Consider the following 13,605-nt stretch of genomic DNA (forward strand, 5'->3'; position numbering starts at 1 on the left):
CGTTCATCTTAAAGCTATGGCATTATTAGTATACAAAACATTAAAAAAATAATTTGGCCAGGTTTATGAGAGAGATACTGCTCTTTTATGTTCAAATAAGTTTTCTTGGATTTGCTCACCAACTGTTTGTACCTTTTGGTTTTTCACTTAGGGTGTGGTTGCCAGGAAATTGACATGATACATAGAAACATTTGTTGATTCATGGCTCTTATTTTGAACAAACTCTGTTTGGAGGAGGCAGATTCACATACTGGGGTGCATACTCCACTGTGGTATGTGATACAGAAGGGGGATTCCACGTCCGAGGCGAGGCGAGGACAGAGCCTGCCTTGTGCTGGGAGCGTCCAAGTGGGCAACTGCTGCTCCTCATTAGTGTGTGTGGGCTGACGCTAGTGATGCTGGCTTAGGAAATCCAGCTAAAAATGCCCTGTTGTATCCAACAGAGATCAAAAGATTTAGTTTGTTGGGTGCGCTCCTCTGACCCTCCAGGATGGTTGAAAACTGTTAGTGGTAAAGTGGGGGTGAGGGTGGAGGAGAGTCATCAATACCCATCATGAAAGAGGCATCCCATCCTTACAAAGTAGTATGGGCTTCATAGATGCCAAAGAAAGCTTTAGGTAGAGTTGTTTGTATCAGTGAAATCCTTCTCTTCCCTGGAGTTGCTGTGTCATTTGTTCCCAGACTGTGGATTCTGTTTTTTAAAGTTTTAAGGGGTCCAAAGTGGTGAGAATGGAGGTGTTTGATTTATTTACAGTGATGGGGCTTGAGAAAGTTTGTTGAAAATCATTCACTTGTTATTAATAAAAATGTTTAGGTGTAACTGAAATGTTGAATATCTTTACTTTTTGTCTAGATCTTCATTAACACAGAAAGATCACATGCTGAAACCCTGGGAATTGTAAATGTTTAATAAAATCATGAAAATAAACTAAGAGCACTTTGTGTGACAAAATGTTTCATAACTTAGTTTTATGGGAGAAACAGTAAAGGTTTTGTTTTAATTAAAAATTTTTGTTAGTTTTTTATTTGGAAGAAAATAATATTGGGACCTGAGTTGGAATCCCAGCTCCAGCACTTATCAATTAACTGTATGACCTTGGAAAAAATAACCTAATTTCTTTGGCTTCGAGCCTCTCATCTGTAAAATGGGAAATAAAAATAGTACCTATCTCAAAATTGTTCTGAGAATTCTATTAATAAATGTAGCATGCTTAGAACAGTTCCTGGCATGTAGCAAGCACACTGTAATTATTATTTATTGAGTATTTATCGTGTGTTAAGCACATTGGAAGACAGTGTAGCATGGATTTGGGGTAAGTTATTAACCTCTTCTGAGCCTCAATTTCCTCATTTGTAAAAGAAGAATAGCAATAGTTTCTTTTACTTTCATAGGTAGGATTGCATGAAAATTAAATGAATTAATTCATGTGACACCCTTAAGGCATTGCTGGTTTTGTTGTTAGCATCCAGTAAATGTGAGCCCCCACAGATTACATACTTTAAGTCATTTTTCACACAGCCATGTAACTATATATATGTATATGCATATACTCACACACACATATATACATACACACACTCATACCCTTGTTGTTGTTAAACAGCTGAGAAAGAAACAAGTTGAGAAATGTAGATAACCCTTTCAAGGTTGCACAGTTAGAATTTGATCTCTGGCTTTAAGTAGCCAAATCAGAAATAAGTGACCTATAGACCTCTGTTGCTTTATTGTATCTTTTTGATTTTGAAGATGATGTTCCTCTGATGTTTTTGTGATTCATGTAAATATTTAATTTCAAATGTGTTTTGTGAAATTTTATCATACTGTTTCTCTCAAAAGCCTTAGTGAATGTCTGACTGTGTAACTTTTAATTTTAGCATTTGTTGTGGAAGACTTGAATTCTTTATTTTGCAAAAATGCATGTTTCTCAAGGCACCTTTGAGGGCTTTACACTTACCCAAGAAGCTAATTGAACATATAGGGTGCATGTGCAGTTCACTTAATGCACGTTATATTGTTCTGGGAAACATGGATTCTGAATTTTTATTTTCTGGTTGATGGAGTAATAAACTTTGTACAAACTGCTCAAACTACCAGTTGCCCTATGATACACCTATGGGTGAAGAACACTTGGAGGGAAATACACAAAAATGATGTTGATAACCATATGTAAGGGTGATGGGTTTTTCTCATTTCTACATTTTCTTTACTACTATTTATTGAATTTAACTATTTATAAAATTATTATAAACTATTCTTTATAAAAATAATTAATTTATTTATTATTTCAAACAAATGTATTAAAAATAATTCCTTGAGTTAGAAGTATAGAATGGACTACCTTAAGCTGTTTCTCTTGCTAGATTTTAAAAAGAGACTTTACCTTGTTGTATTGTATTAATATCTATAAAGAGAAAATGGAAGCAGTAATAGAAGCTGTCTCTCTTCCTTCACCATTATTCTTTGAGGCCCTCATGTAGTGTTTACTGTTAGTAAACACAATAAGTAGTCTTCAGCTGTGGGTACCTGCTGCAGGCTTAATTGCAAAAGGAGGTGTGGAAGGTTTATGAAGCTCTCTGTGCTGTGCACAGTTTGTGTTTAACACACACTTTCTGCTTTCCCCTGAGCAGTGGGATTCTCGAAGGACAAAGGGCCCCCAGAGAGCTGGCTGAATATGGCATGGTAGCAAGCAGTGCTCCTTTATTTATGTCTTTTAATTTCATTATTTCTTGTTTTTCCTTTCTTCATATTTACTCTTCTCATTCATTCTTGAGTTCCTCCTGAGAAAGATCGGAGGCCTTGAATTTACCGGCGGGAGGAACTTGGTTTTGGTACATGACTTAGCCAGTGCTGCTCCGAGGTGGCACTAGTGGTAAAAAATCTGCCTGCAACGCAGGAGACATGGGTTTGATCCCTGGGTCGGGAAGATCCCCTGGAGGAGGGCACGGCAACCCACTCCAGTATTCTTGCCCAGAGAATCCCCGGGACAGAGGAGCCTGGCGGGCTGCAGTCCAGAGTCACAAAGAGTCGGACCCGACTGAAGCAACTTAGCACACATGTTCTATCTTTGAAGGAACAGAATATCACAGAAATGTAGGCGAATAATTCTTTCTAGATTCACAGGGCCCATAAGGGCTGCTTGAGTGGTAGCATTCAGGCTTTCATGAGGTCATCTAGTTTTGAGACGCATGTCTGACTCTGCTTTTTCCGTCTGCTGAAGGTATTAATATAAGTCCGGGTATTAGTTGAAATTTCTTCCCAAACTTTTTCCCTCAGGAAAAATAGTAGGTAGTGTCTTTAAACACTTGGTTTTTCCATTAATATTTGTTTCAAACTACCTTTTTTTTTTTTGTCATGCATTTTAAAAAATAGACTTTACTTTTTAGAGAAGTTTCAGGTTGACAGCAAAACTTGAGTGGGAAGTGTGGAGGATGAACTCCTAGGAACTCCCCTCCCTGCCGCACGTGGGTTAGCCGGCTGTCAGCATCCCTCACCAGAGTGGTGCCTTTGTTATAATTGGTGACGTGCATTAATATGTAGGTTCACTGGACTCGTTAGAGAAGATCCCGGTCCTGGGAAGGATTGAAGGCAAGAGGAGAAGGAGATGACAGGGGATGAGAAATGGTTGGATGGGATCACTGACTCAGAAGACCTGAGTTTGAGCAAGCTCTGGGAGATGGTGTAGGACAGGGAAGCCTGGTGTGCTGCAGTCCATGGGATCACAAGGAGTGGGACGTGACTGAGCTACTGAACAACATCGATACATTGTTAGCATCCACAGTTCATAGTTTACTTTAGGGTTGAATGTGGGTTGTAATAACTGTGTAATGACATTTACACACCACTGTAGTATTCTACAGAATAGCTTTACTGTCCTAGAAAATCCCGTGTTCTTCCTAGTCTTCCCTTCTCCCCTCCCCTGTAACCTTGGGCAGCCGCTGATGTTTTTACTGTGCCCATAGTTTTGCCTTTTCAGAATGTCCTATAGTTGGAACCGTACAGTATGTAACCTTTTCCAGTGGGTTTCTTTGATTTAATCATCTGCCTTTAAGTTTCCTTCATGTCTCTTCATGGTTTGATAGCTCATTTCTTCTTAGGGCTGAATGACTAATATTCCATTGTCTGGATATACTGCCGTTTATTCATTCATCTACTGAAGGACTTCTTGCTTGTTTTCAAGTTTGGGCAGTCATGAGCAAGGCTGCTGTAAACATCTGTGTGCAGATTTTTGTGTGGACATAAGTTTTCAGCTCATCTGGGTAAATACCAAGGAGCATGACGACTAGGTTGCATGGCGAGAGTATGGTTCAGTTCAGTTCAGTTGTTCAGTCGTGCCTGACTCTTTGTGACCCCGTGGACTGCAGCACGCCAGGCTTCCTTGTCCATCACCAGCTCTCTGAGCTTGCTCAAAACAGATTGTCTTCTGAAGCAGCTATACCATTTTGCATTCCCACCAGAAGTGAGTGAGAGTCCCTGTTGCTCTGCCTCCTGGTCAGCATGCGCTCAGAGTCTTGGCATTCTAATAAGTATATTCTAGCAAGGTTATCTCACTGTGGTTTTGAATTGCATTTTTCTGATGATATATGATGTAGAGTATTGTTTCATATACTTATTTGTCATCTGTATAGCTTCTTTGGTGAGGTGTCTGTTCAGGTCTCTGACCCATTTTCTAATAGGGTTCTTTTCTTACTGTTGAGTTTTAAGAGTTCTTTCTATGTTTTGGATAATAGTCCTTTTTCAGATACGCCTTTTGCAGGTATTTTTTTCTCAGTCTGTGGCTTGTCTTATCATTCTCTTGAGAATTAATGTATTTTTAAATGAGACATTGCTTAGACATTTATGAAAAACTTAGCAGTGCCAGTTTTATATGCTTATGGTGATTACTTGGTTTGACTTTAAAAATTTAGAGTAATTAAACACATTTGATAATTATTCCTAGGAGAATGACAGATGTGAACAAGCCTTGTGAAGGTCACTTGATGAGCAGTATCTGAGAGCAGTGTGTAAGTTTGTGGCCATCACAAATAGATACTGGTGGGATAAATGAGAAAAAGCTTTGTCCCAGTGTGATATAAATGAGTACTTGGAGTTGGGATAAAATTTCCAGAACGCACTTCATAGGAGGTCAGAGAGTGCTCTTTTTCAAACTGCGGTGGCAGGAATAGAGCTGACGTGCTCTGGAGTACTGTATTACGCGACTAATCAGGTGGGGTTAGTGACGCTGGGGATAAAGATGTGTATGGAAGCTGGAATAAAATGGTTCCATCATATGTTGCAGATAATAGTGATTATGTTTAGAGTGCCTTTTTTGTTTATTTGTTTCTAAGTCCTTTTAATCATTATTCCTTACTTGAGGTCACCTCTTTGCGGTTGCCTGATTTTGACATACATGGTACACTGTGGGAATTTGTTTCATACTCAATAGTGGGAAGTTACGTGTGATGATTTCTTGTGTATGGGATGTTATCTGCTTGGGAGTAGACCAACCGTCATTAGGAAAATTGATTAAATCCCTCTCATACTTTTTTTAAAGTCTCCTTTTGAAACATTAACTTCCTTCATTAACATACCCTTTGGAGAACTCTAAATTGTTGAATCAAACATTTAATTTTGCTTTTGTTAATGTATAGGATATTGTACCTGTGGATGCCTCTTATGAAGTGAAAGAACTCTATGTGCCAGAAAATAAACTTCATTTGGCAAAAACAGATGCAGAAACACTACCAGCATTGAAAATTAATAAAGTAAGTGCTTGTCCTTTTCTCGTATCAAGTGCTTTAATCCTATAGATAGATGTTGGTCTGTAGAATTTGTGATTTTATTGATGTGTTTGAGGGCATGAGTGGTGGTGGTTGTCACAGTTGTATATACCATTTCCAGGGTGCAAAATATGTTTAATTTATAAAACCATATTCCCAAATTACCATGGCTTTGATTTTATTTTACTCATAATATTTATTTTGAAATACCAAAGAATAGAGGTTATATAAGATTTTAGGTCTATCAGAAGGAATGGATTCTAAAAAGTAAAAAGCCTTTAATAATTTAATAATTAAAATGAACATTTTTTTTCCCTTAAACTTGTTTCCTAATCCCTTGCCAAGACCCTGATTTTCCCTTTCTTATATTGTGAAGAATAATTCTGTTGTATTGTAGCTCTAATAATATCATTAGGTGTTTTTCCCAGTAAGAAACTGCTTAAACTAAATATGATGACAATGGAGACTATCATTTATCACTTTCAAATCTTAGAGAATTTTAAATTGTGTCACTCAGATATACTTTAAAAATAGGTTTAGAAATAAGAGCTTACACTAGGAATAGAATTTCCCAGCTTTTTTCTAGTGTAGTAAAAATCCCAGACACCCAGGGAGGTGCCAAACCTGAAAGTAAGGAGAAAGAGAAAAATAAAACCCCCAAACCTTCTGAGGCTTCAGAAAGACTCTTCAAAGACTTACTCAAATTCCTGATAGGAGTACACTGTCTAGGTGGTTTGTGTGATTGGGTTTCTAACCAGAAGCTAAGACATGTTGCAGGGAGCAAGGAGAAGGGGGAGCTGGGGAGCAGAGTCACTCAAAGCTGACTTCACTAAGGAACAGCAGATTTTGTCACTAACAGACTTTGTGTCAGCTGAATAAACACACTCACACACACTGGGGTAGGGAGAGAGAGAGAGGAAAGAAACTGAGAATGAATGGATCCGAATCCAGGTCAGTCAGACTCTGTAACCCAAAAAGATGGTAGCTTTTTCAGATGTGGACCTTTTTTCGAAACAGTGGTTTGTTCTTTGCTTAGCAGTATGAAAAATAATTAATTAAAGAAACGTGGGCTACATTATGTACTGTATTAGCTCGGGCTGCCACAACAAAAACCGTAGGCTGGATGGCATAAACAGCAGACATTTCTTTTCTCACGGTTCTGTAAGAAAGAAGTCCAAGACCTAGGTGCTGGCTAACTTGGTCCCTGACAAGGCTCCCTTCCTCTCGGGCTGTCAGACACCTTCTCACCATCTGCTCAGGGTGAGAGTTGAGCTCTGGTGTCTCTTCCTTCTCTTATGCAAGCACCAGACTATTGGATGAGGACCCAGCCTTATGACCTCATTTAAGCTCCATCACCTCCTTAGGGCCCTATCTCCAGTTCACATTGGGGGCTTCAACATATTTGGGGGGGACATAAACATTCAGTTTATAGTAGATACCATCTACAATTAGATTCCAGTAGAGACAAACAGGGGCCGTGTCAGAGGTTTAGGAAAAATTAATAAGAGGAGAACTTGAAAATGAAACAATTTGGTGCATGAATATAATTTTTTCCTGTGATTGAAGGAGGGGTGTACTTTGCCATTATTTGATTTTTCAGTGGAACATGATGGCCAGCATACTTTGGGAACACATGGTAAGCCACATCGTACTGCACACCTCTTGGCCAGGCGCTTTATCTTTTCTCTTTTGAGAATCATGGCTGTATATATACCAAGTTAAAAATGAGCATATCCAGCTTACATTGTTCTTATTTTGTCGCTAAGTTGTGTCTGACTATTTTGCAACCCCATAGACTGTAGCCCTCCAATCTCCTCTGTCCATGGGATTTCCCAGGCAAGAACACTGGAGTGAGTTGCCATTTCTTTCTCCAGGGGATCTTCCTAACCCAAGGATTGAGCTAGCATCTCCTGAAATGCAGGTGGATTCTTTACCACTGAGCCACTAGGGAAGCCGCCCCCCCCCCCCACCCCGGCCAGTTTACATTAATTCGTCATTAATTTATCAATTCTTTAATATTCTGATCAGATACACTAGAAATCCTAAAGTTCAAGAAATAATACAGTGTTTGTAAAATGAATGTCATTGGTGAGGGACACTTTGGGTAAGTATTTTTATGTAAAGTTTGTTTTAGTTTAGAACAGTGGTTGTCAGAGAGTAGTTTCTAGAACATTATTGTTAACATTTTCTGGGTACCTGTTAAAAATACAAATCTTTGTCCCCCATAGCAAACCAGCTAAATCAGAAACTGGTGTGGAGCAGTCTTCATTTAACAAGTCTTCCAGAGGTTTCTTATACATATTGAAGTTTGAGGAATGCTGGTTTAGGAGATGCTATTCTTATTAGAAATGTTATTTGAATTTATTAAGAAAAACGCATATTTTCTTAGTGCCCTTGTTGTTTGTTAGATTTGTATAACCTGTAATCATTCTTAAGAAGTTTGTTACCATTACTTTCAAAATGAAACTCCAGAAAACCGTTACTGCTTTTGTTCATGAGTACACGAAATAGAGCTTGTTCTTTACTGTCTCGTTTACTAGGTGGATATGCAGTGGGTGCAGGTTTTGGCAGAAGGCTGGGCAACCCCGCTGAATGGCTTTATGAGAGAGAGGGAGTACTTGCAGTGTCTTCACTTCGATTGTCTTCTAGATGGTAAGACTTTGGACATTCAGATGCATTGAGTGTGGAAAAGAAGGCACATATTTGCAGGGGTTGGTCACTGTTTAGAGAGAGTACTGGTGACATCTTAATTGGAGATAGCACTTTAAATTGTATCAGTACAGAATATTTTACATATATCCTGAGATCATCTTTCCAGTTTTAGTTTTCCTGATTGTGATTTATTGTGGGGGAGAAGGACAATCTGGGGATTAGGGCTGAAAATGGATTTAAAAAATGAATGCAGTTTCCCTATTCCGTATCTACCTGATCATGGTAGAAAACCTCTTCCGAAAGTGTACATAGTCACTAACTTGTGCTGTACTGAGGCCCATGCTTGCTTGTTAAGCCAGGTGTTCTAACAAGGAATCAGGGAGTCCAAGTTTAGGAATCCTGAAATAGGTGGCTGAAAGGTTGGTTCTTCTTATTTTAAAACACTGAAGCAGTTGCCAAGGAAATCTATATTTAGGATATTGCCATTACATTCTAGCTACCTTAAACTTTGTATACTGTTGGTAACAATTTACTACAGTAAAGGAGATGTTACTAAATTGTAAAGAACTCTAGTGCCATGTGATCTGGCAGTTCCACTTCTGGGTATTTATCTGAAGAAAACAAAAACACTAACTTCAAAAGATATATGCACCCTTATGTTCATTGCAGCGTTATTTATGATCACTAAGACGTGGAATCAACCTAAGTACCCGTCAGTGGGTGAATGGATAAAGAAGATACACACACACACACACACACACACACACACACACACACACACACACACACACAGAGGAATATTACTCAGCTGTAAAAAAGAAAGAACTTTTGCCATTTGTTGCAACATGGATGGACCTGGAGGTTATTGCTGCTGCTGCTGCTAAGTTGCTTCAGTCATGTCCGAATCTGTGCGACCCCAGAGGTGGCAACCCACCAGGCTCCCCCGTCCCTGGGATTCTCCAAGCAAGAACACTGGAGTGGGTTGCCATTTCTTTCTCCAATGCATGGAAGTGAAAAAGTGAAAGTGAAGTCACTCAGTCATGTCCGACTCTTAGCGACCCCATGGACTGCAGCCTACCAGGCTCGTCCGCCCATGGGATTTTCCAGGCAAGAGTACTGGAGTGGGTTGCCATTTGTTAAGTGAAATAAGTCAATTCACTCATATGTGGAATTTAAAATACAAAAGAACAAACAAAACAGAAATAGACTCGTAGATACAGAGAACAAACTCGTGGTTGCTAGAAGGGGAGGGGTTGGAATAGGCTAAGGTGAAGGGGATTAAGAGGTGTAAACTTCCAGCTATAAAATAAATAAGTCACAGACATATTAGCATAAATATAATACTATAATAATTTTATATGGTGACAAATGATTACTGGACTTATGGTGATCATTTCATAATGATTTAAATATTGAATTTAAATATTGTATTTAAATGTTGAATCACAGTGTTGTACATCTGAAGCTAACATAATATTGTATGTCAGCTACCATACTTCCATTTAAAAAGAAGTCATAAACCCCTACAAAATTGCAACCATGTTCTTCTGTGTAATGAAGAATTTTTTGACCAGGGGAGTAAATAGATACTGAAAAATGTAATTCCTAATCCTTGTTCTCAAGAAACTTTATCACAAGAACATAAGTATTGAATTTTACTTTTTGATTTTCTTCTTTGGAAATAATGGTGAAAGTTACTGTGGACTGCCTCCTTAGTAATGATTCAGTCTTGGATGTGGTACAAATCTGTCTATTAATTTTCCATTTTGAACTCTACCTTGTGGTGGTAATTTTAAAATAGTCAAGCAGTTATCACTGATTTTGTTGACATCTGTTGCCCCAAGAAGGCATACCATGATTTCCAAAAAAATATGGTTTCTCTTTGATATGTAAATATTATCCACATATGAATTTGAGAATGCATTTTATATTCCTAACCTGTACATGATGAGTGGGAAAAGAAGAAAACACTTTTAGCTCTTGAAAGGTTGGGAACCGAGAATGTGCCTTCAGTCTCACCAGCAGCATATTTTGGCGTAAATGGAGACACTGATTATTTACTTGTTTCGTCCCCCATGATAGCTGACATTAGTTCCATTCTGATCAAAAACCAATAAAAACGTTTTGAGTGTTTTTGTCTTCCTTTCTCAAGGATCTAGACCCAGGTCTAGCAAGTATCTTCAAGTAACTTACCACTCAAAATGTAGTTATCAGCAAGGGTTCATATTTGTCCTGAAAGGGCCCTGAAGCACAATTTCTAGTCTTACTCGCACATTTTTGGTGATGTTAGGTTTAACCAGCTGCTATTCCTTGTTATATCTGTGATTCTTCCCCCTAAAGACAGTTTCATGAGTGGTTGTGAAGAGTATTGCTACAATTGATGTTCTTAATTTTTGCTGTTTTTTTTTTTTTTTAAACTCTGGATTTGTTGCTTGTTCTCTCCCTGATTTTCTGTGCCAGGGGCCAGTAGACCATATCACTGGAGTAGTAAATCTTTTATTGTTTGAAGAGTGTCCGCTGAAGTGTGAAAGGTGGATATGAGACCTGTTGAGTAACATAAGCTGTGTGCTTTACCTTCTTTTGTGCCCTGCAGGGGGTGTCATTAACCTGTCAGTACCTATAGTCCTGACGGCTACTCAGGAAGACAAAGAGAGGCTGGACGGCTGCACGGCTTTTGCGCTGATGTATGAGGGCCGCCGGGTGGCGATTCTTCGCAATCCAGAGTTTTTTGAGCACAGGAAGGAGGAGCGCTGTGCCAGGCAGTGGGGAACAACATGCAAGAATCACCCCTATATCAAGGTCCTGAGTAAACTTTGCTGCGTTTTGTCTTGATTTGCCAATACTGCTTGTGCTGAACTGTGAGGCATTACCTGTATATCAACTCTGCCATCGGAACCATGAATATTTTGCAGAATCAAGGCTGGAACTTACATTTGTGTGATGAGCATACAGGCGTGTCATTTTGGTGCAGACAGATGTTCAGCAAATATTGTTTACACACCTCCTGTACACCAGGCCGTGAGCTAGGTGCCAGTGCTGGGAACACTGGGTGGTGTGCACGGCAGGCGCAGTCCTTTTGTGCTTGGTGTGTGCCGTCTGGTGGTGGAGCAGATACAGGTCTTGCATTTAGAGGTAGGATGTGAGGGCAGAATGCTGCGGGAGCCCACAGCAGGGTGATTTTATCTAAGCTGGACTTCTAATGAACATTGTGTTTCTGGTATGCAAACAGTGCAGTTTTAGTCTCCGCAAAGGGCCTCATGTTATTTTATGTATTGTATGTGAAATATTATCACTGAAGTCACATTTCTGTCCTTTGTTTTAAAGTAGACTTTGAACTGTAAAAGAAACTGAGGGAGTTCCCCGGCAGTCCGTGGTTTGGACTCGGCTGCTTTCACTGCTGGGGCCAGGTTCCATCCCTGATAGGGAACAGAGATCCTACAAGCTTTACGGTGCAGTGGAAAATAAAAGCCCTAAGTGAAATTCTAGTAGCTCTGAATATCTAGAAAATGTATATAGTGTCTGTTTAAATCATGGAAGTGTGCTAGATTTTCTTTCATTATCTTCTGTAGGACAAAAAAGAGCAATTAAAATTTAAAAATAGGCAGATATGGGACTTTGCTGGCAGTCCAGCGTCTAAGATGCCACAGTTGCACTCCAGGGGGCTCGGGTTCCATCTGATCCTCGGTAGGGGAGCTGAGATATACTGACTCCTCTGTCCTTAAAGGCCATTCACTCTACTCCCTGGACGCTGTGCCCCGGTGCCCTGTTTGTTTTCTCTGTAACGTTTATCACTAGCTGGTATTCCTCTGGTTTCTCCTGTCTTTTCTCACCATCATTACTTTAATTGCTCAAAAGTTTAGGATTGGAAAACACAAAGAAGGCAGAGTGACCCATTTTTCTGTTAATCAACATGCAGCAACAATTAAAAGAATGTTTTAGTTACTTAAAAAGTTATAATTATTCATTTCAATTTTGTTTGCATTTCATATGCAAATATAATACCTGTATCACAAATCCTTTGTGAAATTATAAATGTATTCTAATTCTGCAGCATTTCTCATTCCCAGTTCAGTTGATAAGCCAAACAGATGTACCATTAACCTTAAGATGAGCATAATTTATAGGTATATATAACTTGTGTGAGAGAAATGTTCTTACTTATTTCGATCTTGATTCCTGTTTAAAAAAAAAATTTTTTTCTTTCTCTTGCCATTAGATGGTTATGGAACAAGGAGATTGGCTGATTGGAGGAGATCTTCAAGTCTTGGACCGAATTTATTGGAATGATGGTCTTGATCAGTATCGTTTTACTCCTACTGAGCTAAAGCAGAAGTTTAAAGATATGAATGCAGGTGAGACATGGATCTGATTATCTCACATGGGACTGCTTGGAGTCTCTGCTTGATGGGGAAGTTCTTAAGGATTTTTTCCAATACTTACTAAAAAGTAAGACAGATTGAGGAGTAAAGATAAGTGGAGTTAGCAATGGAATATGTAAGGAAAGCTAGTATAATCAGTCTGAATCCACCTGTGTGGTTCGCTCCCATTCTGCGTAAAACAATAGAAATAATGACATTCTGCGTAAAACAATAGAACAGCAATAACACGTTCACTGTTCATTCACCAAGTGTTTACTGTTCATTCACCAAGTGTTTGCTGTTCATCTGTTGTGTGTGCCGGAGTGCCGAGTGCTGAGTATGCATAAGTAAACAGGAGCTTATGGTGTATTAGAGGGAGACAGTCAAAAAATAACAGAAAAAGTTATTGAAGAGTAGGTTAGTAATGATTTCAGATTTCTGAATTAGGATGACGTGGAGCAGTGGAATTGGAGAGTCTGTAGAAACTCTTCTTTATAATATTGCCTTAGAAAGTATCCCAGGACAGGGATTTTTATATTAGACATCTGTGATTAGCAGGTCTTTTACACAAAGGTAGGTAAATAGTGTGTTTATACTGGTACATCCGCAGATGCCACAGCGTTTGCTGTAGATCTTTGGAGGCTTTTTTTAACGTCTGAAGAATTTCGAGCCTCTTAACAATCATACTGCTTACGAATTCTCACTCCAGAAATGGTTAAACCCTAAACATGGATGCTGCTTTTTCAAATAACTTCTGTGTAGAAATTGAGGAGATAGCTCTATTGTAGTTGCTGATATTCGATATGATGTGAAATGGATCAGGAACTGGAGATGTGAT

At 39.0% G+C, this 13,605-nt stretch overlaps 1 protein-coding gene across 2 annotated transcripts in view; it reads left to right on the forward strand.

The window, feature by feature from the left end:
- PAPSS1 (3'-phosphoadenosine 5'-phosphosulfate synthase 1) overlaps window positions 1-13,605 on the forward strand; it is a 113,699-nt gene that overhangs the window by 48,369 nt on the left and 51,725 nt on the right. For both annotated transcript variants that reach the window (XM_005681330.3, XM_018049236.1), the window contains exons 6-9: window positions 5,629-5,742; window positions 8,298-8,409; window positions 11,003-11,208; window positions 12,626-12,761. In XM_005681330.3, coding sequence (XP_005681387.2) covers window positions 5,629-5,742; window positions 8,298-8,409; window positions 11,003-11,208; window positions 12,626-12,761 — 568 coding nt within the window. The remainder of the gene's footprint in view (window positions 1-5,628; window positions 5,743-8,297; window positions 8,410-11,002; window positions 11,209-12,625; window positions 12,762-13,605) is intronic.

This window comes from Capra hircus, chromosome 6 (assembly GCF_001704415.2).
Source record: "Capra hircus breed San Clemente chromosome 6, ASM170441v1, whole genome shotgun sequence".
Taxonomy (NCBI): Eukaryota; Metazoa; Chordata; class Mammalia; order Artiodactyla; family Bovidae; genus Capra; species Capra hircus.